Source organism: Marmota marmota, unplaced genomic scaffold (genome assembly GCF_001458135.2).
Source record: "Marmota marmota marmota unplaced genomic scaffold, marMar, whole genome shotgun sequence".
NCBI lineage: Eukaryota > Metazoa > Chordata > Mammalia > Rodentia > Sciuridae > Marmota > Marmota marmota.
The window spans coordinates 718,940-745,901 of NW_025999942.1; the positions used below are offsets into that span (position 1 = coordinate 718,940).

At 35.3% G+C, this 26,962-nt stretch overlaps 2 protein-coding genes across 2 annotated transcripts in view; both read left to right on the forward strand.

Annotated features, from left to right (window-relative positions):
* The window catches only part of LOC107153256 (phospholipid-transporting ATPase IB), a 97,665-nt gene extending 89,978 nt beyond the window's left edge, over positions 1 to 7,687 (forward strand). The window contains exons 19-20 of the mRNA XM_048801240.1: positions 3,016 to 3,138; positions 7,626 to 7,687. Of these exons, the coding sequence (XP_048657197.1) occupies positions 3,016 to 3,138; positions 7,626 to 7,631 (129 nt within the window). The 3' untranslated portion in view covers positions 7,632 to 7,687. The remainder of the gene's footprint in view (positions 1 to 3,015; positions 3,139 to 7,625) is intronic.
* Positions 7,688 to 12,522: 4,835 nt separating this feature from the next.
* Positions 12,523 to 26,962, forward strand: part of LOC125616298 (phospholipid-transporting ATPase IB-like) — a 21,293-nt gene continuing 6,853 nt past the window's right edge. The window contains exons 1-3 of the mRNA XM_048801241.1: positions 12,523 to 12,676; positions 18,443 to 18,531; positions 24,483 to 24,581. Of these exons, the coding sequence (XP_048657198.1) occupies positions 12,608 to 12,676; positions 18,443 to 18,531; positions 24,483 to 24,581 (257 nt within the window). The 5' untranslated portion in view covers positions 12,523 to 12,607. The remainder of the gene's footprint in view (positions 12,677 to 18,442; positions 18,532 to 24,482; positions 24,582 to 26,962) is intronic.

Genomic DNA, 26,962 nt, shown 5'->3' on the forward strand with positions numbered 1-26,962 from the left:
ATTTAAAATTAATACAAAACTATATGATTTCTACAAGAAACCTTCAAACATAAAGACACAAAAGGGAAAAAATTGAAAAAAAAATTTTACTATGTAAATACTAATAAAAGAAATCTGGTACATTAGTCGTCCGTCTATGACCAAAATAGCTGGAATAAACAACTTAAAGGAGGAAAGATTGATATTGGCTCATGGTCATGCTCCAGCACTTTGGACCTGAGATTAAGCAGAACATCATTATAGAAGGACATAGCAAACGAGAGCAGCTGCTTAGCTCATGGCAGCCAGGAAGCAGAGAGCGGTGGGGGAAGAGGCAAGGGTCAGGATGTAGTCCCCAAGGGCATGCCCCAAGGACCCACTCCCTTCAACCAGGTCCCTTTCCACAATTTCTACTACCTCCTAAGAGTCCATTCAGCTATGAATGGATTAACTCACTAATGTGGTCAGAGCACTCATGATCCACTCACTTCCCATTGGAAATCCACTCACTCTTACATTGGAAAACACATGGGTCTCTGGGGGACACTTCATATCCAAACTATAATAACTAGAGTAGCTGTAGAAATTATAGAATAGCGGACTGTAGAACAAGAAATGGTCTAATGATAAAGATGCACATTTCTTAATGACAAAAGGATTAAAATAATTCTAAATATGTAATCACTATTAAAGTAGCATATTAGCAACTTACTAGAAATTAAGAAACTGATATAATTAAATAGAAAATTAAATAAATTCACACATACAGTTGGAGATTTAAAACTCCTTTTTTAATTGATAGAAACTATATATAAAACTTCAGAAAGTGCACAGAGGTTTTGAACAATATTATAACTAACTTGACCAAATTGACATTTATAGAAAACACCCAACCACAATAGCAGAATCTGTATTTTTTTCCAAGAGGTAATATCACACACTCTTATTTTGCTTCTGATCTTAAGGGCACACTTTCATTATCATTTTACCATTAAAATATATCAGCTGCAGTATTTTTGAGGAAGCTCTTTCACATTGTTCACCTAGTGGAATAACTGTGTGCTTCTTCCTTTTGAATCTGTTAACATAGTGAATTACTTTGGTGAAAGATTCACCAAATAAATCACATACTGGGCAATAAGAGTTAATATGTTCTTTGACCACAATGGATTTAAAGTAGAAATCAAAAGCAGCAATATATTATAAAATACCCATATACCTAAAAAATTAAAGAACACCCTTCTAAATGCACCATAGATCACAGAAGAAATCACTGGAGAAATTAGAAGATATTTTAAACAGAAAAAAAAAGAACACACAGATTTTCAATTTGTACAAGATATTGCTAAAGCAATGAATGCATAGAGGAGTATATACATTTTTAAAAGCTTATATTGAAAACAAGGGCCTAAAATCAGTGAACCAAGAATCATCCTAAAGAAACTAGAAAAAGAAGAATAAATGAAGCCCAAAATAAGCACAGCAAAATAAGTAACAAAGAAAATGCCTGAGTCAAATAAAAATAAGGCAGACAAACAAGACAGAAAACCAAACTGACTGCTAGAAAAGGTCATTAAGGCTGATAAATCCCTAGACAAACTGACCAAATGAATCAAATAAAAATAAAATAAATAAAAAAAGATACCAATTAACAGTAACACATATGAAAGAAGAGTTTTTACGATAGACTCTACAGATAATAAATACAAAGTAAGCAAATATTTTAACAAATTATTATGACGTATTAGGTAAAATTAACACATTTCTTGATTAAATGGATAAACTCCCCCCCCCCTTTATTTTTGGTGCTAGAGATCAAAGGCAAACACCCTACCAACTGAACTATAGCCCCAACCCACTGGATAAATTCCTTCAAGGATGCAAACTACTAAATATCACTGAAGAACAAAATGATCCATGCCTGTGAAAATTTTTGAAGTTAAAAATCTTCCTATTTAAACAAAAATAATTCCAGAAATATTAACAAATTTAGACAAAAGTTTTCCAGAAAAGAGGAGGAAACAACCCAACTCACTTATGATGTAGCTTTACCTTGCTGCCAAAACCAGAAAGGTATTACAGAAAACAAGAATTTTAAAAACATAGTTCAACTAGGTGCAGAGGCCCTGCCTGTAATCCCAGGAATTCAGGAGGCCAAGGCAGGAAGATTGCAAATTCAAGACCAGCCTCAGCAATTTAGCAAGACCCTGTCTCAAAATAAACATAAAAAAGGACTAGGCCTGTCACTCAGTGGTAGAGCACCCCTGGAGTCAATCTCCAGTACCAAAAACAAAAACCAGAGAGTGAATATGGCTCATGTACTTCCATTTTTTAACACATTTTTTCTTTCCTTCTCTCATTTTTGTCCTCTTTACTCCCTTTTCTCTCTCCTTCCCCACTTTCCATATAATATAATGCTTTCTATTTAATTTAATATAGTTCCTAGAATAATAGTAAATATTCAAAGATAAAATGAATGGGAAACCTCTTTTTATTTCTGATAACAATCAAGATAAAGAATTCTTGTAAAATTATTTTTTGTTTAGTCCAATCTATTTGCAAAGTCCTGGTAAGTGAATAGCTAGTTCTCATATAGGAGTTAGATGACATTATTACTAGATTTTTGTAGCCATTTTGGCTGTTATTTAAATAGCTAGATACTTGATTCATTCATTTTATTCTCATAAACATGGCAAAATGTGTAAATTTTGTGTGCATAAAGCACAGTGTGCCTAATTATAATGTATTGAATCAAAGCATTGAATCAATCTGAAAAATTATGTCATAGTTTTTGATAGACCCATTTGAATTTATGTGACTCAATAATAGCTCCTTTGTAAATAACTTCTTTTTATGCAATTTAAGACATATCAAAAGTTGCACAATAGTTGAAAGTTCTGTATATCATTCACCCAGCTTCCCCCAAGATGAAATCTTAATAATCATAAAACATATTGTCAAAGCAAAGATGTTGATATTGATAAACTCACTTATAGACTAAAAGTTATTTTTAACAAATCCTTATTATCTATGTAGATTTTCACTTCATTACCACCTTTAACTCTGGGAATCTTTGAGAAATGTTGCAGTCAAAAGAGCCTCCTGGAGTATCCACAACTCTACACAGTTTTTCAGACAGGGGAAATGTTCAACACAAAGGTAAAGAACAATTTATTACAGGTTTTCCATCTCAACCTGACTCCAAACATACCTTTGATCCTCTTCCCTTTCTTATGCTTTAGGGGGAAAATTATTTAAAACACAAGAATGTTGCATTTGGTGTCATCTTCCTGCTAGTTTAGAGAGCTAACTTTGAAACAATAGAAATAACAGTAAATGAGAAATGGAAAACAGAAACAAAAAAGAAAGTCATGTGAAAAACAAGCAAGGTACCATGTGTGTGGTCTCACAGATTTTGCACCACGTTCAGGAGGCATGCTGAGTGATGGAAAGGATGGAAGAGGACCTGGTGACTCCAAGAGATCACTTCCTGGGATCATAGAAGTTGAGATTCAGTGTGGGGAAGTGGGAGTGGGAGGGGTGTTAAAGGGATGTTTCTAGGCTGCAAGAGGAATCTACTTCTTTGCTTCTGAAAAAATTAGTTTTTAAAGTTGGAAAATTAAATATTTCATTTTCTAGCTTTCTTCTAGAAAGTTTTAGCACAATAACTTTGCTTTAAAGCAAATTTATTCTTTTGAAATTTAAAACAAATGAATGTTCTTTAAGATTTTATTTATCCAAAAAGTCTCTATTTTATTTTCCTTTTGAAAAAGCAATTTTATGTTGATAGTTCCTTTTCTTCAACTTCTTTAAAGACCATTGACTTGTGGTTTGCATTATTTTGTTGAAAAGCCTATGATAATTCTTCTTTATGTAGTGTGTTGTCTTTGTGATCCTAAGACTTATTTTCTTTATCACTGATTCACAGCAATTGGTTTTGATATGACATGATAAAGTTTAAGTTATGTTTATCTATTTTCCTGCTCAAAGTTTTTGCATCTATTGTTTTATAGTGTTCAACAAAGTGTAAAAATTTTCCTTACCATTTCTTTTGTCTCTCTTTCTTCTTCTTCCATGACTCTAACTACACATATGTCAGACCCTTAATGTTTTCCCCATCTGTGTCCATTTATAATATTTTTGTTCTCTCTTTTAAGTTCATTTTTAGTTTGTTTTTCTATGCTTTTAAGTGTACTAATATTTTATTTAGTTGTGTGTTACTGATTTATCAGTGTTAATATTTTCATCTCTAGAAATTTTATTTTGTTCGTGTCTTTAATTTCTTTCCTTATCATGTTCGTATTTTCCTACAAATCCTTGAGCATATTTAAAATATTTATAATAGCTACAGACTTCTCTGCTATTTCCAACATCTCTGTTATTTCTGAATTGTTTCTAGTACCAATTTTCTTCTGGTTATTCATCATTTTCCCCCATTTATTCACATTGTAATTTTATAATGGATGTTGAACATTATAAATGATATGTTGCTGAATAGTTCATTTTTATTTTTAAATACTTGGACTTTGTTTTAGCACAATAACTTAGTTATTGTGATTCAATTTTACTCTTTTGATACTTATTTTCATATTTTTGAAGTTCAGTCAAATAATCCTTTAAAATGAATTTAATTTCTCTACTAAAGTTATATACTCCCTCTGGGGTCTCTGCTGAATGCTTATCAAAAAAGTTCTTTTCACTTTAGCCTATAGGAATTTGAGCAATTCCTATATTAAATCTGGAATTTTTTAAAACTTGCCCTTATGTAGTAATTTGTTTTTCCATGGAAGTTGTTCTTTACTGCCTTGTGGGATTTCTTGGCACACATTGCAGATTAGCATTCAATCAAGGGCTTATGAGGACCCCATAGGAATTTCTTAAGATAATTCTTTCCATAATTCCCATGTTCCATTCTGCAAATTTGAACAACTTCGTCCTGTCAGTGTCTCATTAATTCAGCAAACAATGTTGAATCTCTTTCCCTGCACAGTAGTTTAGAAACTGCCTCGAGGTGTGAGTAGGGACAAGGCTCATCTAATGTTTTACCCTTTCTTCAGGAATTAAAGTTTTCTGTTTGGTCTCTTACCTAATGTCTGAAGGTAGTCATTTTATATTTAATCCAATTTTCTAATAGATTATAGCCAGAAATATTTTGCCTATTCATTTATTTGTTGTCACTTTATCTATTATGAACTGAGAAAGGTGAGTGAAAATCTACTACTATCATATTTGTTTCTCCTTTTTGCTCTCAATTTATGTTTTAAAATATTATTTGTCATGCCAATAGTCTATTTCATATTCATTGAAATTTTTATGTTTGGCTTTACAAGGTACCCTTCCTTGTCTTGTGTAAGTCTTTTTAGTGTCAATTTCTTCTAGGTTACAGTTACTATTATGTCTCATCCTTGATCATCCTTCATTTTTCAACTATATGAGTTGCTTTTTTAAGGTGTAGTTCTTGCAGCATAAAATCTAATTTGAGATTCAATCTGAAATTCATTTTTTAAAAAATAGATTTTTTTTGAGATGTTCTTATGATTTTGCATTTCCTTCCTAAATTTATTTTTCTAATCTTTAATCATTTCTTTGGGTTTCCTTGCTTATTTGTATAGATTTCTGATACTGAGAAAGGTTTGAATTTTTGTTCTTATAGTCAATTTTTTTATTGACTATTTCTTTAGAGAAATCATTTCCTCATATGAATAATGATAAAATTATTGCATTTTTTCTTCCTTCTTTCTTTCTGTTCCTCCAGCACCCCATTATCTTGCATATGACATACCTTCATGCTCTTAAGTATGCTTCCAGTTAAATACTTTCTGTTTGCTTTGAATGTCTTTTGTTGACTTGATGAGACCATCTGCAAACTTGATGTTTTCCATTTATTTCACCAGTACCTTCATGTATTCAGGTATCATTTCCTTATCATATGGGCATGTGATAATTACAGCTAATCATTTTAACACCACATTTGTTTTTGCTTTTATAGTCTTATTTCTTCAACGTATTAGATGTATATAAATATATTTTGATATATTAAATCTTTCAAATGCACACAAGTCTTTTTGTTCTGATTATTCATTAGGTTTTTGGCTGGGTAAACTGGGTCTTATGTAAAAATCCCTAGTGAACATTCTTCATCTGTGATAAATTTTGCTGTCCTTTTCCACTCATTTGATTCAATTCATTTAAAAACATATTTCATAATCAGGGACAAATATATAGCATAATAAAGAATGACCAAAACTCATAAAATAGTCATTTTATGGGTACTGTGTCTGTTTCTTTTTTTCTTTTTTTTTTTTAATTCTTCATGGGATTAAAGTTTCTGTCCCAGAGAGAAGAAAAGTGTATTTTTGCAGATGTTTTTTGAGATCTGATGCTCTAGACCGAGTTGGTATTCACATCAGAGAGTTCTTACTACATGTAGCAAGCTCAGCTTCTGTGCTGGCCTCAGTTCCTTGGAAGCCTTTGTTAGTTTTCTGAGTCTATGGAATTTTTGTCTCCTTGTTTCCCTGACATTGACTTTGTGGCAGTTTTCATTATTAATTTTGTGTAATATTCAGAAGGAAAGTAATTTCTGCTTCACACCACAATGTTGGAATACTGGAAGTTTTTCTTCCTCCCAATGTAGCTTCTAATTTTTCTATTCCCTTTATGAGTGCATATCTAAACAATATAATCCAATATTATGTTCCTGTGAAGTAGCTATCTTCTCTTTTCTATTCAGTTATATTGTTCTCATCTCTACTATCATCCCACTCCAGCTCACAAAGTGTAGGTCAGTGCACATTCTAGAATCATGATTGTCATTCTCCTGGTGGTTGTAATTTGGTCCACATACTTATCCACTTTTCTTCATTTGGATTCCCTAAATGTTTCATTGCCTGTAGTTTTAGGGAAAAGAATAAGCCTTGAAAATTTTAGTGGATTATAACTCAGAAACAAACAAACAAACATAAAACAACAATAATAAATGAGCCTAAGTACATAAGTATACTATCTGAATTGGTATAAAGGTCAGGAGTTGGCACTTGAAAATTTACATATCAAATGTAATGAACCAAAGACCACAAATATGTATTAGAGAATTTTAAAACATGTCAAGAAGATCTGAAGAGAGTATCCTAATCTTGAGATAGTCTGGGGCTTTCATAAAGTTTTATAGCAGATATAGCAATAATTGTAAAGAATTGGGAAATTCTATCATTATTTCAAATTGTCTATTGTTTGTTATTTTAGTAACCTTAGAAAAGGAAATAGTATTAAAAATATGATCACAAAATTATTACAGTTTCTCATAACCTAGCATCATTTATGGGATATTTGTACTTTTAATTTATGGGTTCTGTCAGATGGTTTAATGCAAATAAAGCTAGGTTTACAACAACAGTCACATACTCCTTATGCTTTGTTTTTTCATCTGTTGCTTGATATATCCTTGGAGAGACTAAAAAGTAAGAAAAAGTCACAATTATCACAGATAATAGATGCAAAATTTTTGTCATTTAAAGCAATTTAGAAATATGACCAATAATCAATGAATATTTTGGGGGGTCCACTATGGGTTTCTTTGGTAAAAATAAATTCAAAATCTATATTACAGACTCTATAAAGATTAAAACACGATTCTTTTCACTTTTCAGATATGATTTTGCGACATGGTTACACCACAGACTATTTATTTCTTGGAAATTTTATTTATACGGTAAGATTACTCTTGTGCATTAAATCACTTATCTAAAATTAAAACAAATAAATCACTTTATCAAATGTTATAAGGCAGTATCCTATGAATTTTAAGATTCTCTCACTCTAATGTCTTTTCCAAGAAGAAACTATTATAGCAGTTGCTTACATATATTTCTAGAAATATAAACTTTATTACAAATATATGTTACCTCCCTCCCTCCTTTTTTTTATAAGTAGGGAATGCTTCTCAATGTCTCATTTTTCCCACTGTATAGCATGCCTTGCTGATTTCAAATCAACCCATAAATATTTACATCATCCTTTTAGGGTTGCTTGTATGAGTAACTTGCCCTTATCAATTTAGCTAGTCTGCTATTAGTGGACATTACTGTTATTTTTGGTCCTTTGACATTATGAACAATACTGCAAAGACTATTCGTATGTGCCAGAAGTAAGTATATCTGTAGGATAAATTTCTAAGAGCTTAATTGCTATATCAGATGGTAGCATGAATTTTGAAAGACATTACCAAATATTCCCCCAAAGAGTACACGAATTTAGTAATAAGAACATCAATTTCCCTGAGTCCCATGGGCAGTGATCTTATCACACTTTTTCATCCAAAAATGATAGCCTATTGCAGTTTTTGCTTTGAGAGCAATCATATTTGTGTGATTATAAATCAATTCCTTTTTTTTCTTTCCATGAACTGCTTGTTGTTGTATTTAGTTCTATTGGGATGTCATTTTTTTTCCTTGTTATTGTGTACCTATACGTACATACCGTTCATCTATTGAGGGAAACCTAGGTTGGTTCCATAGCTTAGCTATTGTGAATTGAGCTGCTGTAAACATTGATGTGGCCGCATCACTATAGTATGCTGACTTTAAGTCTTCTGGGTATATATCAAGGAGTGGGACAGCTGGGTCAAATGGTGGTTCCATTCCAAGTTTTCTGAGGAATCTCCATACTACTTTCCATAGCAGTTGCACCAATTTGCATTCCCATCAGCAATGTATGAGTGTACCTTTTCCCCCACATCCTTGCCAACATTTATTGTTGCCTGTATTCTTGATGATTGCCATTCTGACTGGAATGAGATGAAATCTTAGAGTAGATTTGATTTGCATCTCTCTAATTACTAGAGATGTTGAACACTTTTTCATATATTTGTTGATCAATTGTATTTCTTCTTCTGTGAAGTGTCTGTTCTAACAGACATATATAGAATATTTCACCCATCGGCTATGATTCTATACTTGGAAGACCCTAAAAGTTCCATCAGAAAATTCCTAGAACTAGTAAATGAATTCAGCAAAGTAGCAGGATATATAAATCAACACCCATAAATCAAAGGCATTTCTGTATACCAGTGACAAATCCTCAGAAAGGGAAATGAGGAAAACTACCCCATTCTCAATAGCCTCAAAAAAATTAAAATACTTGGGTATCAACTTAATGAAAGAGGTAAAAGATCTATATAAAGAAAATTACAGAACCCTAAAGAAATCAAAGAAGACCTTAGAAGATGGAAAGATTTACCTTGCTCTTTTATAGGACAAATTAATATTATCAAAATGACCATACTTCCAAAAGCACTATACAGATTTAATGCAATTCCTATCAAAATCTCAATGGCATTCCTCATATAAATAAGAAAAGCAATCATGAAATTCATCTGGAAAAAATAAGAGACTCAGAATAGCTAAAGCAATCCTTAGCAGGAAGAGTGAATCAGGTGGCATCACTATACCAGACTTTAAACTATACTACAGAGGAATAGTAACAAAAACAGCATGGTATTGGCACCAAAACAGACTTGATAAACCAATGGTACAGAATAGAGGACACAGAGACTAACCCACAAAACTACAATTATCTTATATTAGACAAAGGTGCCAAGAACATGCATTGGAGAAAAGATAGCCTCTTCAACAAAATGGTGCTGGGAAAACTGGAAATCCATATGCAACAAAATGAAATTAAACCCCTATCTCTCACCATGCACAAAACTCAAAATGGATCAAGGACTTAGGAATCAACCAGAGACCCTGCGTCTAAGAGAAGAAAAAGTAAGCCATAATCTCCAACATGTGGGATTAGGCCCCAATTTCCTTAATAAGACTTCTGTGGCACAAGAATTAAAATCAAGAATTAATAAATGGGATGGAATCAAACTAAAAAGCTTCTTCTCAACAAAAGAAACAATCTGTGAGATGAATAAAGAGCCTATATCTTGGGAGCAATCCTTTATGTCTCACGCATCAGATAGAGCACTAATCACTAGGGTATATAAAGAACTCAAAAAGCTAAACACCAAAAAAACAAATAACCCAATCGATAAATGGGCCAAGGACCTGAACAGACACTTCTCAGAGGATGATGTACAATCAATTAACAAATACATGAAAAAATGTTCATCATTGCTAGCAATTAGAGAAAGCAAATTAAAATCACTCTAAGATTTCCTCTCACTCCAGTCAGAATGGCAGCTATTATGCATCAAACAACAATAAGTGTTGGTGAGGATGTGGGGAAAAGGGTACACTCATACATTGCTGGTGGGACTGCAAATTGGTGCAGTCAATATGAAAAGCAGTATGGAGATTTCTTGGAAAATTAGGAATGGAACCACCATTTGACCCAGCTGTCCCTCTCCTCGGTCTATACCCAAAGGATTTAAAAACAGCATACTACAGAGACACAACCACATCAATGTTTATAGCAGCACAATTCACAATAGCTGTGGAACCAACCTAGATGCCCTTCAATAGATGAATGGATAAAAAAAATGTGGCATATATACATAATGGAATATTACTCAGCAATAAAAGAGAATAAAATCTTGGCATTTGCAGGTAAATGGTTGGAGTTAAAGAAGATAATGCTAAGTGAAGTTAGCCAATCCCAAAAAACCAAATGCTGAATGTTTTCTTTGATATAAGAAAGCTAATTCATAGTGGGATAGGGAGCGAGAACATGGGAGGAATAGACGAACTCTAGATAGGGCAGAGGGATTGGAGGGGAAGGGAGGGGGCATGGGGTAATTAATGATGGTGGAATGTGATGATCATTATTATCCAAATTACATGTATGAAGACATAAATTGGTGTGAACATGCTATGTATACAACCATAGATATGAAAAATTATGCTCTATATATGTAATAAAATTGTAATGCATTCTTCTATCATATANTTTGGAGTTCTGACCACAACAGTATTTCCAACTGGATCTTGACATTCGGTTATGAAAAAACATATTACATTAGCAGCTCATAAAACATACAAATGCATGTTATTATACCACCTTACCATTATGTAAATATAGAAACAATTATTTTCTATTTCTCATTCTAATTGTCAAATCCTCTCCAATAAAGAATGTTTTCTAGGTTTAGGATCACTTATGTCTGTACATACTGAATCTCACTTTTTTTATTCATAAATATTTCTTTGTTTACTTGTTTATTTAAAGTCCATAGCAAAAGTAGCAAAAAAGGGGGGCCTTTCTTGTCGCCTGTGTTGCCCCATGTTCCTGCTCTCTACCTCCCATTGAGGTTAAGAAGGAGTGTGGTAAAGAAAAAAAGAAGAGAAGGCATTGGTTGCCTACCCTGTGGAGATGATGGAGTAGGTGTTCTGGGGCTTCTTGTTGGGGAAGAGGAGGATACTGGAAGTCACATTTAGGTGCAAGAACTAAGCAGGGCAGAGAAGTAGCAAAATGCCTCTCAAGAGCAACATGGTGGCTTGTGACCACTCCCGCGTCCCATCAGGAACCCATACTAAACCATACCGAAGTGCCTATCATTACAACTAATGCATTGTGTCAATTACAAGGGAACCATTATGAAGATGCATTGTTGTATGTATGTATTTACTTATTTTAGTTGTAGATGGATACAATACCTTCATTCTATTTATTTATCTTTATGCAGTGCTCGGGATCAAACCCAGTGCCTCACACATGCTGGGCAAGCACTCTACCACTGAGCCATAACCCCAGCCCCTGCATTGCTGTTTTTTAAGTTTCAAAGTTCCCAGTTTTCGCCTGATCCTCTTTTCCACCATCTTTATGTGGAAATCATCTTTAATCATCTTTATGATCACAGGAAGACCCTTTCTGGAGACCAGTTCTGTTTACTTTAACCAGAGAGAGGAATCATTTAACTAATAGGTTACCTTTTAAAAGAATGTGAAAAGTTGATTTTGAAGATAACTTACAAACACATAGCAACCAACACTCTGAGAACCAGCAGACTGGTCTTTTCCACTGTTACATTTGTTGTTTGAACATAATTAAGCAACAAGCACTACCTAACAGGATGAGAGCACTTGAGCCCATTATAGAATTTGGCACAAGTTCCCAGACCCAGACATTGGCAGTGATCTTTCATCCAGTTATCTCCATGAGGCTAATGTGCATCATTCAGTCAATGTCACAATGTCTGTCATTGTCTCAGAGCTACTTGTACAGAACAAGAATGATTTGGTCATTTTTAAAAGATCTCTTCCTGATTTCTGTTCAAATATTTTACCTTTACTGGAAAAGCTCTGTATTAAAAATAGACAAAAGCAGATAGCCTCAATAAGTCACCCATCACTTGTATGGACTGAGAGTTGGCCGTTTTCACTGAAGACACAGAATGTCACTTGGCTTAGGTAACTGGGGTACCATTGTTTAAGAGACATTAACCAGTGGTTCCTTGTTTCTGCAGCAAAATATTCTGAAAAGAATGTGAGAAACAAAACCCCAAATTTTAAGTAATTGAACGATTATTGATATTTTCTCATGAAAACATCTGAGATGAACAAATGTATTTTGTTAGTTGATATGATTACCACCCTCCCCCCTTTTAAACAGAAAAACTCATGCCTCTGTGGTTCTCTTCTTTCTGCAGTTTAGTCATGTGGCAATTTGGGGAAGCATAATAAGCTGGATGCTGTTTTTCTCAGTTTATTCTTTCTTCTGGCCCATCTTCTCTGTTGCTGCTGAAATGACAGGACAGGTTAGTCCTACCAACTGTGAGTGTCTTTATATTCTGCATGAAAATTGATCCTCACTAACAATGTGAACTGATGCTAACAACTTCCAAAATTATTTAGGAAAAAAAGATAAAAATAAGTGTAATGAGAAGTAGTTACTGATTCAACTAAATTCTGAATTACTTATAAAAAAATATTATATCCAAAATCTTATTATTTTAAACTATCCAAATCAACCACTTTTCCCCAAATTTGTGTTTTTTTGTGTATATAAGCGATAGTAATGGCTGAATCATCTAAAATAGCTAATATTGTAATTATATTTCTCATGTAATATGCTATGTGCTCAAATTATTTGTACTTGGTAACACATGCATGGAATTAGGAAATTATTATTATTTAAAATATTTAGAATAGCCATTCTTCAGTTCTCAAAATAGAATACATAGTCTAAACTTCTAAATATTTTAAACCTACATGGAAGCTGTTATTTTACTTATATGAAACTTCAGAGCATATTCTAAAAATGTTATGCTTTTTTATATATTTTTAAATTCTACTGTGTTTATGCCTCTTGTAGGCATAGGGATTAGACCACATTCTTATAAAGTGAATCACAGAATTCCATGATATGGGAATTATAGGTGACTTGATACAAACTGGAAACAACCCATATGTCCATAAGTGGGTGAATGAATAATCACATACCATACCATAGAATATTATTCAGAGATAAAAAGGAAGAAATTATTGACACATCTAACATCATTGATGAATCTCAAAATAATGATTTTGAGAGAAATAAAGTAGCCCAAGAAAGAAATAAAAAGAAAGAGAAGGAAGAAAGAAGAGAAAGAAGAAAGAAGAAACAAATTGTATAGGTTTGGCAAGAACTGGCATTTAATCAGGAGCATAAGGGAAGTTATGGGGATGGTAGATATGTTCTTGATTGGGATAATGATTTCAAGGATATTTGCTCTAGTTTTTTAAATTATGATACATTTTGACATAATCACAAATGCATAGAATATAATTTTCTTTAATTCAGTCCACAGAACTTCCCCCCTTCTCCTCTCTCCCTTCTCCTGTTCCCTTCCCTCTTTCCACTGATCTTTCTGTAATTTATATATAGATTTTTTAAAATTACTGTCTTGAGGACATACTTGATGCTGGGATTCACTATTCTATATTCATATATGTACATATGAAAGTTTGGTTAGATTCATTCCACTGTTCTTTCTTTTCCCCCATTCCTCCTTCCCCTTTCTCCACCCTCTTTGTCTACTCCACTGATCTTTATTTTGATGAAATTGCCTCTCCTTTTTTTTACTGTCTCTCTTTCTTTCCCCTCCCCCACCAACCCTTTATTTAAGATTAGTTTTCACATATCAGAAAAAAACTTTCAACCTTTGACTTTATGGGACTGGCTTATTTCACTTAGCATGATAGTCTCCAGTTCCATCTATTTAGCAGAAAATGCCATGATTTCATTCTTATTTATGGATGAGCAAATTCCATTGTGTGTGTATATACCATATTTTGTTCATCATTCACCTGTTGAAGGGCACCTAGACTGGTTCCATAGTTTGGCTACTGTGGATTGTGCTGCTATAAAGATTGATGTGGCTGTGTCACAACAGGCTGATTTTAAGTCTTTTGGTTATATACTGAGGAGTGGGATAACTAGGTCATATAGTGGTTCTATTCCTAAATTTTTGAGGAATATCCTTACTATTTTCCAGAGTATTGCTCTAATTTAAAGTCCCACCAAAAATATATGAGTGTACCTTTCCCCCCACATCCTCACCAACATTCATTATTTGTCTTCTTGATAATTGTCATTCTGTCTGGAGTAATATGAAATTTCAATGTAGTTTTAATTTGCATTTCTCTAATTGCTAGAGATGTTGAACAATTTGTTTGCCATTTGTGGTTCTTCTTTTGAGAAGTATCTGTTTAGTTTAGTTTTGCTTTGTTTTTTTGTTTTTTGAGTTCTTTGTATATCCAGGTTCTTAATACCCTTATCTGAGAAGCAGGTGGCAAAGATATTCTCCCATGTTCTCATGCTCTTGTTTCCTTCACTTGTGTGGAAATTTTTTAATTTGATGCCATCCCACTTATTACTTTTTTATTTTATTTCTTGTACTTTAGGACTTGTGTTAAGGAGATCGGTTCCTGTGCCAACATGTAATTGCAGGGTTTCTGTTCTAATTCCTAGATTTTTTTTTCTTTTTTTTGTACTGAGAATTGAACTCAGGGGCACTTGACCACTGAGCCACATTCCCAGCCCTATTTTGTATTTTATTTAGAGACAGGGTCTCAATGAGTTGCTTAGCACCTTGCTTTTCATAAGGCTGGCTTTGAACTTGCGATCCTCCAGTCTCAGCCTCCTGAGCAGTTGGGATTGCAGGCATGTGCCACCACGCCCAGCTAATTCCTAGATTTTTGATACACCTTGAGTTGAGTTTTATGCAGAGTGAGAGATAGGGATCATATTTAATTCTTCTTCATATGGATTTCCAGTTTTCCCAAGACCATTTGTTAAAAATGTAAACATACATTTCTCTTTGTTTAGTATTAGATAACTGTACTTATGTGAGTTTGTCTCTGTTTCTTCTATTCTATTCCAGTGGTCTTCTTATGTTTTGGTGCCAGTACCATGCTGTTTTTTTTTATTATAACTCTTCAGTATATTTTGAGGTCTGGTATGGTGACGCCTTCAGCTTTGCTCTTTTTGATAATGATTATTTGGCTATTCTGGGTCTCTTATTTTTCCCAATGAATTTCAGAACTGCTTTTTCTATTTCTGTGAATAATGTCATTGGAATTTTGATGGTAATTGCACTGAATCTATATAGAACTTGTGGTAGTATGGACATTTTGACAATGTTAGGTCTGCCTCTCTAAGAACATGGGAGGTCTTTCCATCTTCTAAGGTTTTCTTCAATTTCTTTCTTTAGAGTTCTATCATTTCATTGTAGATATCCTTTACCTCCTTTGTTAGAGTATATTTTTGAGACTATTGTGAATGGGATAGTTTTCCTAATTTCTTTTTTCAGGAGATTCTTTATTGGAGTATAGGAACACAATTGATTTGAGTGCTGATCTTGTACCCTCCTACTTTGGTGAAGAATTTTAGAAGTCTTCTAGTGGAGTTTTTTGCATCTTCTAAATATAGAATCCTGCCATTAACAAACAGAGATAATTTGAGCTCTTCTTTTCCTATTTGTATCCCTTTAATTTCCTTCTCTTACCTGAATATTTTCACCTAAATCATTAAAATTTGGTTTTGCCTTTATCATTTTTCTAAAATTGATTTTGCAAAAGTTACAATGAATCACTTACAATCAAATCCATTGAGAACTGGATCTCGAAGCTTGAATTTCTACTTTCTCAATTCCATACTGCCCTAGCCCTGTTTTCTTAGGATTTTTGGTATTCCTCATGACTCATCCAATCCTCTGACTAGTCCTTCTCAGACTCAAAAACAGAGCAGAAACTTGAGGTGACATTGACTGTCCAGGGTGTATTAAATACTGATGTAAGACTGGGAGACAGAACACTCTATTTCAACAATCTCATTGGGATAGGATGTAGTGTTTGGGGGGCCTATCGGGGTTATAAAAGAGAGACTCTACAGTAATTCAGGAGCCACAAAGTGTTGCCCCTTCTTGAAAGGAGACAAGAAAATTCAAAGACAAAAAGTAATAATATTTGTCATCTGTTTGGTTCCTGGGCTGTAAGTCTTTATAAGAAAAAGACACCTTCCTCCCAGCTGAAGAATCCCAAACCAATACAATCAAATGAAAATTCATGTGGGTTTTGGGGAAATGTCTTGAATTCCTCCCAAAAAGTAATTATAAAGCCATTCACAGTATATTGTACTTTTCCAGGTACAATATACTCTTACAAAAGAAAAATTACCCTACTGAAGATATAAAGATTCTTTAAAAAGTCAGATTATAGCACAGTAGATTAAGAATGAGAAATTAAAATGCCATCTGAAAATGATAATTAAAGTAATTTAAAAGGAAAATATGCAAATTTTAAAAGACACTGAAGGAGAAAATACAGATACATTTGACAAAGAACCAAAAAGAAGTTATTTAAAGAAAAATATGTAATCAACTGGTATTATCTGGCTGAATCATTTCTAATAGGGAAAATTGTAGTATGAAATGCATATATTAAAAGAAAGCCTGAAAAAAAAATCAACTTAAGCTTCCAACTCCAAGAGCTAGAAAAAAGAATCAAACCTCCAGCCAGGTGTGGTGGTGCATACCTATAATCCTAGTGGCTCAGGAGACTAAGGAGGATCACAAGTTCAAAACCAGCCTCAGCAACAGTGAGGTGCTAAGCAACTCAGTGAGACCCTGTCTCTAATAAAATACAAAAGAGGGCTGGGGATGTGGCTCAGTGGTTGAGTGCCCCTGAGCTCAATCCCTGGATCAAAAAAAAAAAAAAGAATCAAACCTCAGAAAACTAAAAACAGGAAATAAAGACAAGAGATCAATGAATAGGAAACCAATGCAGAATCAACAAAGACCAGATTTGATGCTTTGAAAAGATTCATAAAATTGATGACCCTCTAAACAAGGCTCTTAAGAAAGAATAAGAGAAAACACCATTACCAATGGTCAGTGTATCAATGTCAGTATTCCTGACTGCTGGCCCTAGCTCCTGTCCCTCTGGAGTCACACCATGTTCATATCAAGGCCAGCATCCCCACAGGATGTTCCTAGGCAATGACTGAGACATGGGGATACTAAGATGGGTCTCCTTGGTGACTCTGTCCCTATCAGGCTAACTAAACATTTCTTGACACTGCTAAAATCCCAGGTTCTCCTTCTCTACCTTCTCCTAGCCTCTCTCCTTCCATAGGTGTCCGTCTGGCAATATGGTCTGAAGGTCTTCTCTGCCAATGAAAATCTTGTTCCTGTAAACCTGTCATGGTGTCTTTCTCTTGGTTAAACCAAATTAATACGAATATTGCAAATGTGTTAAGAGGATTTTGTGAGCAACTCTACATAACAATAAATATAAATTGAAAAAAAATCCACAAGAAATAGCAAATACCAAAACTGATAGAACCACAGACCCTGAAGATGTTCTGACAGATGATTGGGAGACCTCAGGCACTCAGCTTCCCCTTCTGTCCATTTGGCAAATTCTGGGACAGCATAAGGTAGGAAACTAACACATGAGAATAACAGAGTACTGAGAAAAATCAGGAGACAAATATTAGAGACTGAGACTTGCAACAGCAGGTACTCAGTTGAAAAAAAAAAAAAAAAACCTTGGCAAGTCAAAGGCAAACGAGGGACAGAGAGATAGAGAGAGCCTTACTGAGTCTCAACTCACATAGTCTCTAATTGAACTAACATAATCAGTCAACAACCATTTAATGTGCTAGGCAAAAGGAAGAGTGAATTCTCTCAGGGAATACAATGGCAAAATTGTTTTACATATAACATAGCAGTTAAAGTTGTATTGCTTAGTAAGATAATACTGACCCATCCTCGCATACCTGGAATAGAAACCTACTTGGTCAAAATATTTATTTGATTGCTTGATTTTAGAACACATTGAAATAAATTTGTTAATACCATCTTTAGTTTTTACACATCTGTGTTGATTTAGCAGTTCTCAGTTTCTTACAACTGCCTCCATATCTTTTCTGGCATTGACAGTTGTGGTGGAGGGGAGAAAATGGATAGCTGTACAGGCACTCAGTGTTGACAAAGGCAAAGATTCTTCTTTAATCATTCTTTATTTCTGTTTCTTTGCAGATCAATATGGTTCTGAGTTGTCCACACTTCTGGATGGGTTTTTTGTTAGTCCCTACTACCTGCCTGATTCAAAATTTTTTCTGGAAATTGTAAGTTGAAAAAAGAAGTAGTAGCCAAAAAGTTTATTGGCATGCTCAACTACCCTTTTTCAATTATGTATATATCTTTCAAACCACACTGAGTATCCCTTTATGCATATGAAATGTCACAAGGTTTTTAAGAAAGAAATTGTCTTCTGCTTTCTTGCCACTGGAGATTTACTGGCAATCAATTTAAATGGGAAAAAACATAGAAGGAAAGTGCACAGGAGGGAATATGAAATTTGTGGTGATATTACCGCACTCACGATTTTTTTCCAAACACTGACCCATTTCTTTTCTCTTTTGAAGTGTGACTTCAATTTTATCTAATTTATTGGAGTCAAAACCAAATCAGAGGATCACAGATTAAAAACTAAAAATAATAGTAAGAGGTAAATACTCAATGGAAAAAAATTCTTTACTTTGAAAAAAAATGGAGTAAAACCCTCTCAAATATAGTTTCCCCCAAATATTTAAATGTTGGTTTAGAGTTTCTCAATTTATTTCAACCAAGTCCATTAAGGGCTGGGGTGGCAGAGGTGGAAGGCACTTTAAACTATATATAATCCCTAATATTAAGGTAAAGGATTTATGGAATTACACAGCTTTAAATCAGAAGCAGTTTGTTTATAATATGAATTATTACACATATTCTGTAACATGAACAACAAAATTCTAAAACAAATTTCAAACTCATTAATGAGGCATATACTGAATGGGATAATATTAATTTTGTTTTTTAACATTTAATTCTTCCTGAATTTCTCTATGTATCAGGAAATACAGAATTATTTGTGGAGCCCAAAGTGGAGAACTGAATCTTTCCCAGCATTTCCAGAAAATATATACCATGTTTTCTTCCCTCTCTCCTTCTCCCCTCTCCCTTCTACTTGCCTTGCTTTCCTCTCCTTCCCACCCTTCTTCTCTCACTGTGTGTCCATATATGATCTCTTCATTCATTCCACCTTCAAAAAGAATTATCTTGCCTGAGAGTCTAAGAAACATTTGAAGAACTCCCTTCATATTGGTATTAACCAAAGTTAGCTATGGGAATGGGGCAAAGGTACTGATACATTGGTATTATCCTGAAAGTGGACATGAAGTTTCAGGGGCAGCAATGGACACTCATTACTTACCCACAGCAGTAGGTAGCCACATTAGTTCTCCTGGCCCTGATTTTCACCCTTCTGGGTAATGCAGTGAGGAATGGGTGGAATAGCCTGAAAGTACCAAGTTCATACCATGGAGAGAAAGCCAAAAATAGGAATCTGGGAGTTTGTGTTGGAGAGGGGCATCCATCCTCCAGCCCCTCGAGAGAGAGAGGAGGGAAACTTTGCTCCTTAATGTCAACAAATTTTCCTTGAAAGATGACAGGGAAAGATTGTGGGTCCTAACCCCTTGAATGTAAATACAAGTCTTCAGGGATGAGAACAAAACAAATATCTGTGGATTTACAATTCCTGGAATATCTCCATGGCCCAAGTCTCATTCCTTTTTTGAAATATAAACATTTTGATAAACTTTGCCATGTGAAGAGATAAAGTTTCTAATTTAATGAACACTTATGGACCTTTCTTTGTATTAATAGATCTGTGATCTTGTTTATTAAAAATAATCACAAGGTGGCACATGCCTGTAATCCCAATGGCTTGAAAGTTTGAGGCAGGAGGATCACAAGTTCCAGGCCAGCCCTCATCAACTTAGACAGGTCCTAAGCAACTTAGCAAGACCCTATCTCAAAATTGAAAGGGCTGGGATATGGTTCAATGGTAAAGTGTCCCTGGGTTCAATCCCCAGTATCAAAATAAATAACCACAAACTACCCAGAGCTGGGATAAGCACTTACCTCTCATGCTTCAGCCCTGGGTTTCATCCTCACACAGGGGAAAAAAAAAAAAAAACAAAAACAAAAACAAAAAACTCCCAAATAAATCATCTCCCATTATTCAGACACTTTCAATCTAGGTGCTAAAAATTCATCACCTAAAGGTATAATTCATCAAATTTGGTATTCCAGGAATACCAAAGTGTTCCTGGAAGCAGAGCTAGAGTGCTGGAGAGGTAGAGTGTATATGGAACTAGAATATGCAGAAGACTCACAAGTTAAAATAAGCATTAGTTAATTATTTAGTCTGAAGTGTCTTCTTTTTCAGGGAAAAGAAAGCTTACTGTTAAGAACTTGACCCAGGGCAATTTTAATGTCCAGTTAAAATTTAACTTTGGAAAACATGCAGTATTTCCTGTCTCCTTACCTGCATCCTATCTGAAAACTTTTTAATTTGATTCCCAGAAATAATTGGTGAGGAACAAAGTAAACAAAGTAATTGATTAGGTGCTAGATGCTATCATTAGGTGCTAGATGAATCAAGTATTGATTAACTTCAAATACACACACACATACACAAACACACAGACAAAATAAGGATATCACTGTCAATCTTGAAACATGAGTTTTTGAATCTTGGAACATTTGAAGCTATGTTTAACTTCTTAGAACCATTAAATTCTACACATTGCAATATTGCCATTATAAATATATCCTTATGAATTATTATTGAGGAGACATTTTCTTAAAGAAACAGAAATAGCAGTGGTCTTTATGTTGTTGTTTTCTTGTTAGTCAAGGCCACAAATGCCTATTTATTTGGTAATATAGATGAAATATAATTTCAGTGGAGAGATAAAGGAATCATTACTGTTGAAAATGAGCAGTATTTCTTTCAGCAATTAAGAAATGCACAAGTGCTTGAAACACACCTCTCCCCATCTAGAGCCCAGCCCAAGAGGTCACAGAAGAAAAGCTGGTTGCTGAGGAGGTGGTGCAATGGGGAGAACTTGAAAAAGCAAGACGCTTGTGCTGAAAGTGAAAGGCTAAAAAATACGTGGGTCAGACATTGTTCTTTCTGTTTGAGATGAGATTTCAGACCCTGCTTCTCAGGAACTGCTGAGAGAACTATCGTCCCATTATTCTTTTCCACAGAATAAAGAACCAAATTATAGAGGCCTTATATATATGCTAGTTATCATTGTGAATAGTCTCCCAACTGCTGCACAGGGGTGCAGCTTCCTGCAGTCTGAAGACATTGTGGTGGCCGGAGGGATACCCATCATCTGAGAGGTCCTTCCTGTACAGCATATAGAAATTCAGACTTTTTCTCTGAAAGCTGGTAATTTGGCCTACTGAAACAAACTGATAATAGGCAGATTAAGACAAGGTAAGGTACACAAACTTACTAACGTGTGCACATATTCATATGAGCCATACAAAACATGAAGTTCAAAGAAGGGCTGGATGGTTGAAACTTAAAACAATGCCCTTCTTAGGAAAGAGGTCAGTGGGGTGCTGTAGGAAATTTTCGAGGGTCAATAAATTGTTTTTAAGGAAGAAAGTGAGCCTAGAGAATAGACAGAGACTTGGGACAAAGTACCTTAGACTCTGGGTAGGGTGTTTGATTTTCAGTCTCTTCCTTTGTGCTATGAGCTTTAATTCTCCTTGGTTAATGACATTTCAGTATGAAGATTTTAAGGCAATTTTGTTTCTTATAGGCAGATCTCATCTTTTTCATATAAAATGATACACTTTAAAAATCTGATATTAATGTAGAAATCTACATATTAAATGAAAGCACTTTATCACATAGAACTCTAACTCAGATAATATATATATAAAGTGTTAAGAAATTTCATTCCACATAGTGTTGTCTATCTATTTTTCATGCAGAAAGCCTATAATTTGGTTCATTATTCTGTGGAAAAGAATAAATGAAATATACCCCATTTGATAGAATCCATTCCAAGGTATTAGAAGATGTCCATATTTTCCTTCCATAACCCAAAGTCACTCATTTTAGATACACAGCAAATATATTCTGTGCCTCTACTTTAACTGCCTTACAAAAGCTCTCCTTTGTTGTTATTGTCCTTTCTTCAGGTTGTGATGGCCAAAAATGTCCTTAGATAAACATCTAATAAGTAGAGCTCTTTCACACTGAATAACCATGAACTTTAATATGGTCTTATATCTCTTTTCCAAAACCTAAGCCACATTTTGTTAAATATTTTTCCTTCCTTGCTTCCATAAGTAATTCCCAGGCAACTCTTAATAATAGATAAGCCCTCAGGGGCAATTGTGAGAGGAGCATGGTAGAGTAACTGTATGTTTATATTTTATTCATTATTTTACTTTGATCAGAAAGGAATACAAAAGATAAAATAAAATGAGAGCAGAGTGACATAGGCTTTGGAATCAGAATATTAGGGAAATTATTGTTTTTGGAGGGAGGGTTGAATGATAGCTTCATTTTCTAAGAAGTGTCTTAGAAAATTCCTTAAATGGAAGCACACCTCTTAGATACACAGCAAACAGCGTTTTCCCTCAGGTATACATTAGCGTTTAGGTTTGTTAATTTTTTGCATAATGTTATCTTGTTAAGTCTGGTATCACATTTTTTAACTTTTTTGTACCAAAACTTGACCATTGATCTCTAATTTCTCTGAATCCATCAGTCCTCTTTTTTCTTCCCATCCTTTCCCATGTTGGCCAGACCAAAATTTATAAGCCACCAAGTTTTACTGATATCCTAAAGTCTCTTTCACTTTCCCATGAGACTTGGTTGGAGGTAAAGACAACCATGGCTGATACAGTAGCTCGTGAGCTATTCCTGATAGATGCCTCTGCTGGGCTTCCTTTCAGGGACAAGGCCAAATCTTTTTTTGTTTGTTTGTTTCTTTTTTATTGTTTTAGTTATAGTTGGACACATTACCTTTATTCCATTCATTTATTTTTATGTGGTGCTGAGGATCGAACCCAGGGCCCTGCGCATGCTAGGCAAGTGCTCTACTGCTGAGCCACAATCCCAGCCCACAAGGCCAAATCTTTATAAGGGCCATCGATGGCCTATTTTGTGCCCATGTCTTCCATCTCCTCTAGCTACACTTTGCCACTGCTGGGCTTCCGGGTATATTCCTTCTATCTGGAATATTCTTCCCCACTCCCTTAGTTACTTGCTCCATCTCCTCTAGACACCAGTTCCACTCACTTCCTCAGAGGAACTTTTACTGATATCTTTGACAATCTTCTACCTCAGCCCCCAAAAAGTCACTGCACCAGCTAAGTCCCTTATCTTTATGAGAAGGCAACGTGCGCAGCTCTGTGTGCCACCCAGACACTGTTTTTCTAGAAGCTTAGAACCATTATCAGAGGGGTGCAGGGCAGAGCTGGGCAGTGTAAGTCAGCAGCCACCTTTCCTTTACGAGGAGTAGGATGATATCTAATTATCACTCACGAAGTATATTTAAGAACCCATGAGTGGATAAATGATGAATGCCCAACTATTGACAATGCCCCATTGCAAACAAGTTGGCAAAGAAAGGGAAAGCATCTCTTTGAGTCACCTGTATATTTGAGATCAAATGTATTGATCTCTGCTACAGTAACTACAGAGACTTCCTGTCTGCCATTATAATTGCTAAAAACGGCACAGCTAGCCCTAGTGTTCTTTGATTTACGTACAGAAAAAGGACACAGCTGAATAAGAACCTGAGCGTCAAGATTCTCAAGCAGTTTTCACAGCAGAAAAGGGTATAAGTAGTCACGTCTCAGTCCTATGAATCTTCAGTGCTCTGTGTGACTAACACAGGAAAGATCTACCCTCCATAGTCATAGTACTTCTATAGCCTGGACATGCATCCAACAGAGTTGCAGCCTTCATGGAAAGTGAGAAGTTTGGGGGCTGCCAGCTGCTAACATACACTACCCTGAGCCCCTCTGGTAATGCTTTTCAGGTGCTAGGAAACAGCCTGGTTGCACATGGAGGCTGCTGATGTGGTGTCATACCATGTTTCTTCGTATCACCAGTCATTAGAGGATGCCCAGCCTGCCATCTAAGAGGGCAAGGAAGAGTTGCTCAAGCAAGTAAAGCTCATATGCTATGTTCTTTTTATCTTTCCACATGCTATAGGATTAAAAATACCTACAAAAGAGGGCTTCTAGAAGAAATTCAGGAGCTGGAAAGCAGAAAAGATAGAATATTGGAACATAGTGAGATTTTTGAAAAGAGGTGAGTCTGTTCTCTTCATTATGGTTTTTGTTAAGAACACCTTCTCCTTATTCTTTCTCACATCTTTCCTTCCCAGGAATGTTCAGTCTCCCCCTTACTCCCCAAGTTCATTAAGTACATGCCAAACGGCATTTTGACCTGCACATGCCCTGCAGCTCAGTCCCTGTTTCCCTGCACAGGAGGACACAGGACACATTATGCACATTTATGTCAATCAAAGCAATGGCTTTCCATTGAGGTTTTGACTGGAAAGTTTTAAGGAGATTTCAGATATAAAGGAAATTCATTTGGAAATTTGAAAAAACAAGTATATAGTAAATACCTTTGTCAAAACTCATGATACTGAACTATGAATTTTAACATAGATGAAATGGACTTAGCAGGAAAAATATAAACACAGTATAAATGTGCAAAAATAAAGATTTCATAGCAAAGGGTTAATCTCTCAAATGAGCAAAGTGAAAATTTGGGATATTTCCAGAAATCAGAAAAAAAAAAGTTGAAAAAGCCCACAAAGCAATAGAAAAACAGGTAAAATATAATAATAAACAGTTCATAGAGAAAGAAATACAATGGCCCTTAAACATACAAATGTACCCTCAACTGCCGCAGTCTGGCTGGGCACAAATGCCGCAGTCTGGCTGGGCACACAATCACGAGCCACCACACACCTTGTAGATTCAAACAGCAACTCTTTATTCCCGAACTCACACTGGCACTCTACAATCACGTTCTGGGGAAATCCACGTTCTCTGCCCAAATCCACCTCCACTGGGCTTCTATCTCCCAAAAAATACTGTCTGAATCCCGTGAGAACTCAAGGGGAACTCAGGCAGCAGGATACGCCCTATTCCCAGCAGGAATAATCTTAAACCTGGAACGCCCTAAACCCGATTATCCTAAACCGGGAACACCCTAATCCGCCCTGGTCCTTGAGCAAGGTCACCTACATTCAACATCACTGCAACATGGGGTACGCTGGCAAGGAAATTGTCATACCTACTTGGCTAATGGCTCCCAGCACTCAACTTCATAAGATATTAAAACTGGTAAGTACATGGGAAGAATGTTCTTCATTTATCAGAATTTCTTACCTTTGGTTGGTGATGACATGGGAAAAGAAAGATTTAGAGCCATTAATTTGGCAAAATTTATCAGAAATACAAATGCATTTAGCCTGGACTCAGTGATTCCATTTCTGGGAATTTACCCCTCTTCTTTGCCCTAGAAATATCTGCAGATATCTCAAGTACTGGAGTAATATTTGGAATAGCAAATATTTCAGACAATAATACCTTGTGATACATCTATATACTGTGATGGAAATGTCCCTGAGATAAATTAACAGGAATAATCAATGCAGAACACTGTGTACAATATGCAAATTCTTTGTAAAAAACATAGATAATCAAAATACGTAATCACACTGGGCACCATTGTGCATGCCTGTGATCCCACTGGCTCAAGAGGCTGAGGACAGAGGACCATAAGTTCAAAGCCAACCTTAGCAACTTAGTGAGACCCTAAGCAACTTAAGCAAGACCCTGTCTCAAAATAAAATATAGAAAGGGCTGGGGATGTGATTCAGTGGTTAAGAGCCCCCTGGGTTCAATCTGTGGTACAAAAAAACATAATCACTCTTACTGATAAAGCACCTCTGCAAAATTACCCAAGAAACTAATAATAGGGATTTACCAGGAAGGAATGAAATGATGAACAAGGCAGGGAGCAGGAGAGGGGCCTTTATTTACTTTCTTTTTAGATATTTATAATGATGCACCTATTTCACCCTGACAAAGAAAGAGGGAAAAGAGGATATATAAATGGGTAAACATATAACAGAGGCTTAAAGATGCTGCCTTTTTAAAGAAGTCCTGACAGGGACATTCAACTGCCAGCTTTCACAATGTCCTGTTCCAGACCTCTGGAGCAGCACCTGTAAGTCTCCAGTCATTGCCCTACACCTTCCAGAACAAAGAAACTGGCAGGCAGATCACCCCATGATAAGACTGCCTCCCCATCAGGAGCAGTCATCTCAGGGTACCTGAATTACCCACTTCTAGGATCACAGGTCTGAAAAATAAATACCCTGCAAAGCAAATGGGAAGTGTTTTCTCAAGTGATAATAAGGACTTCTCTAGAGTAACCTCACACAGAACCAGAACTAAGATAATGAACAACCAGATCAGTTTGACCAAGGCTGCTCAATTATGCACACCTTTGCCCCCTGCCCCAATTCTTTCTCTATTTAAATCTAAAGCTCATGTCAACACCCTGAAGACAGGGCTGAGACACTTGATCTCACTTGTCTTTTCAATATGACTATTTTGATTAAAGTTCCTTTCCTGCTTCTCATCATTACTTTTACCATTTGTTTTTTT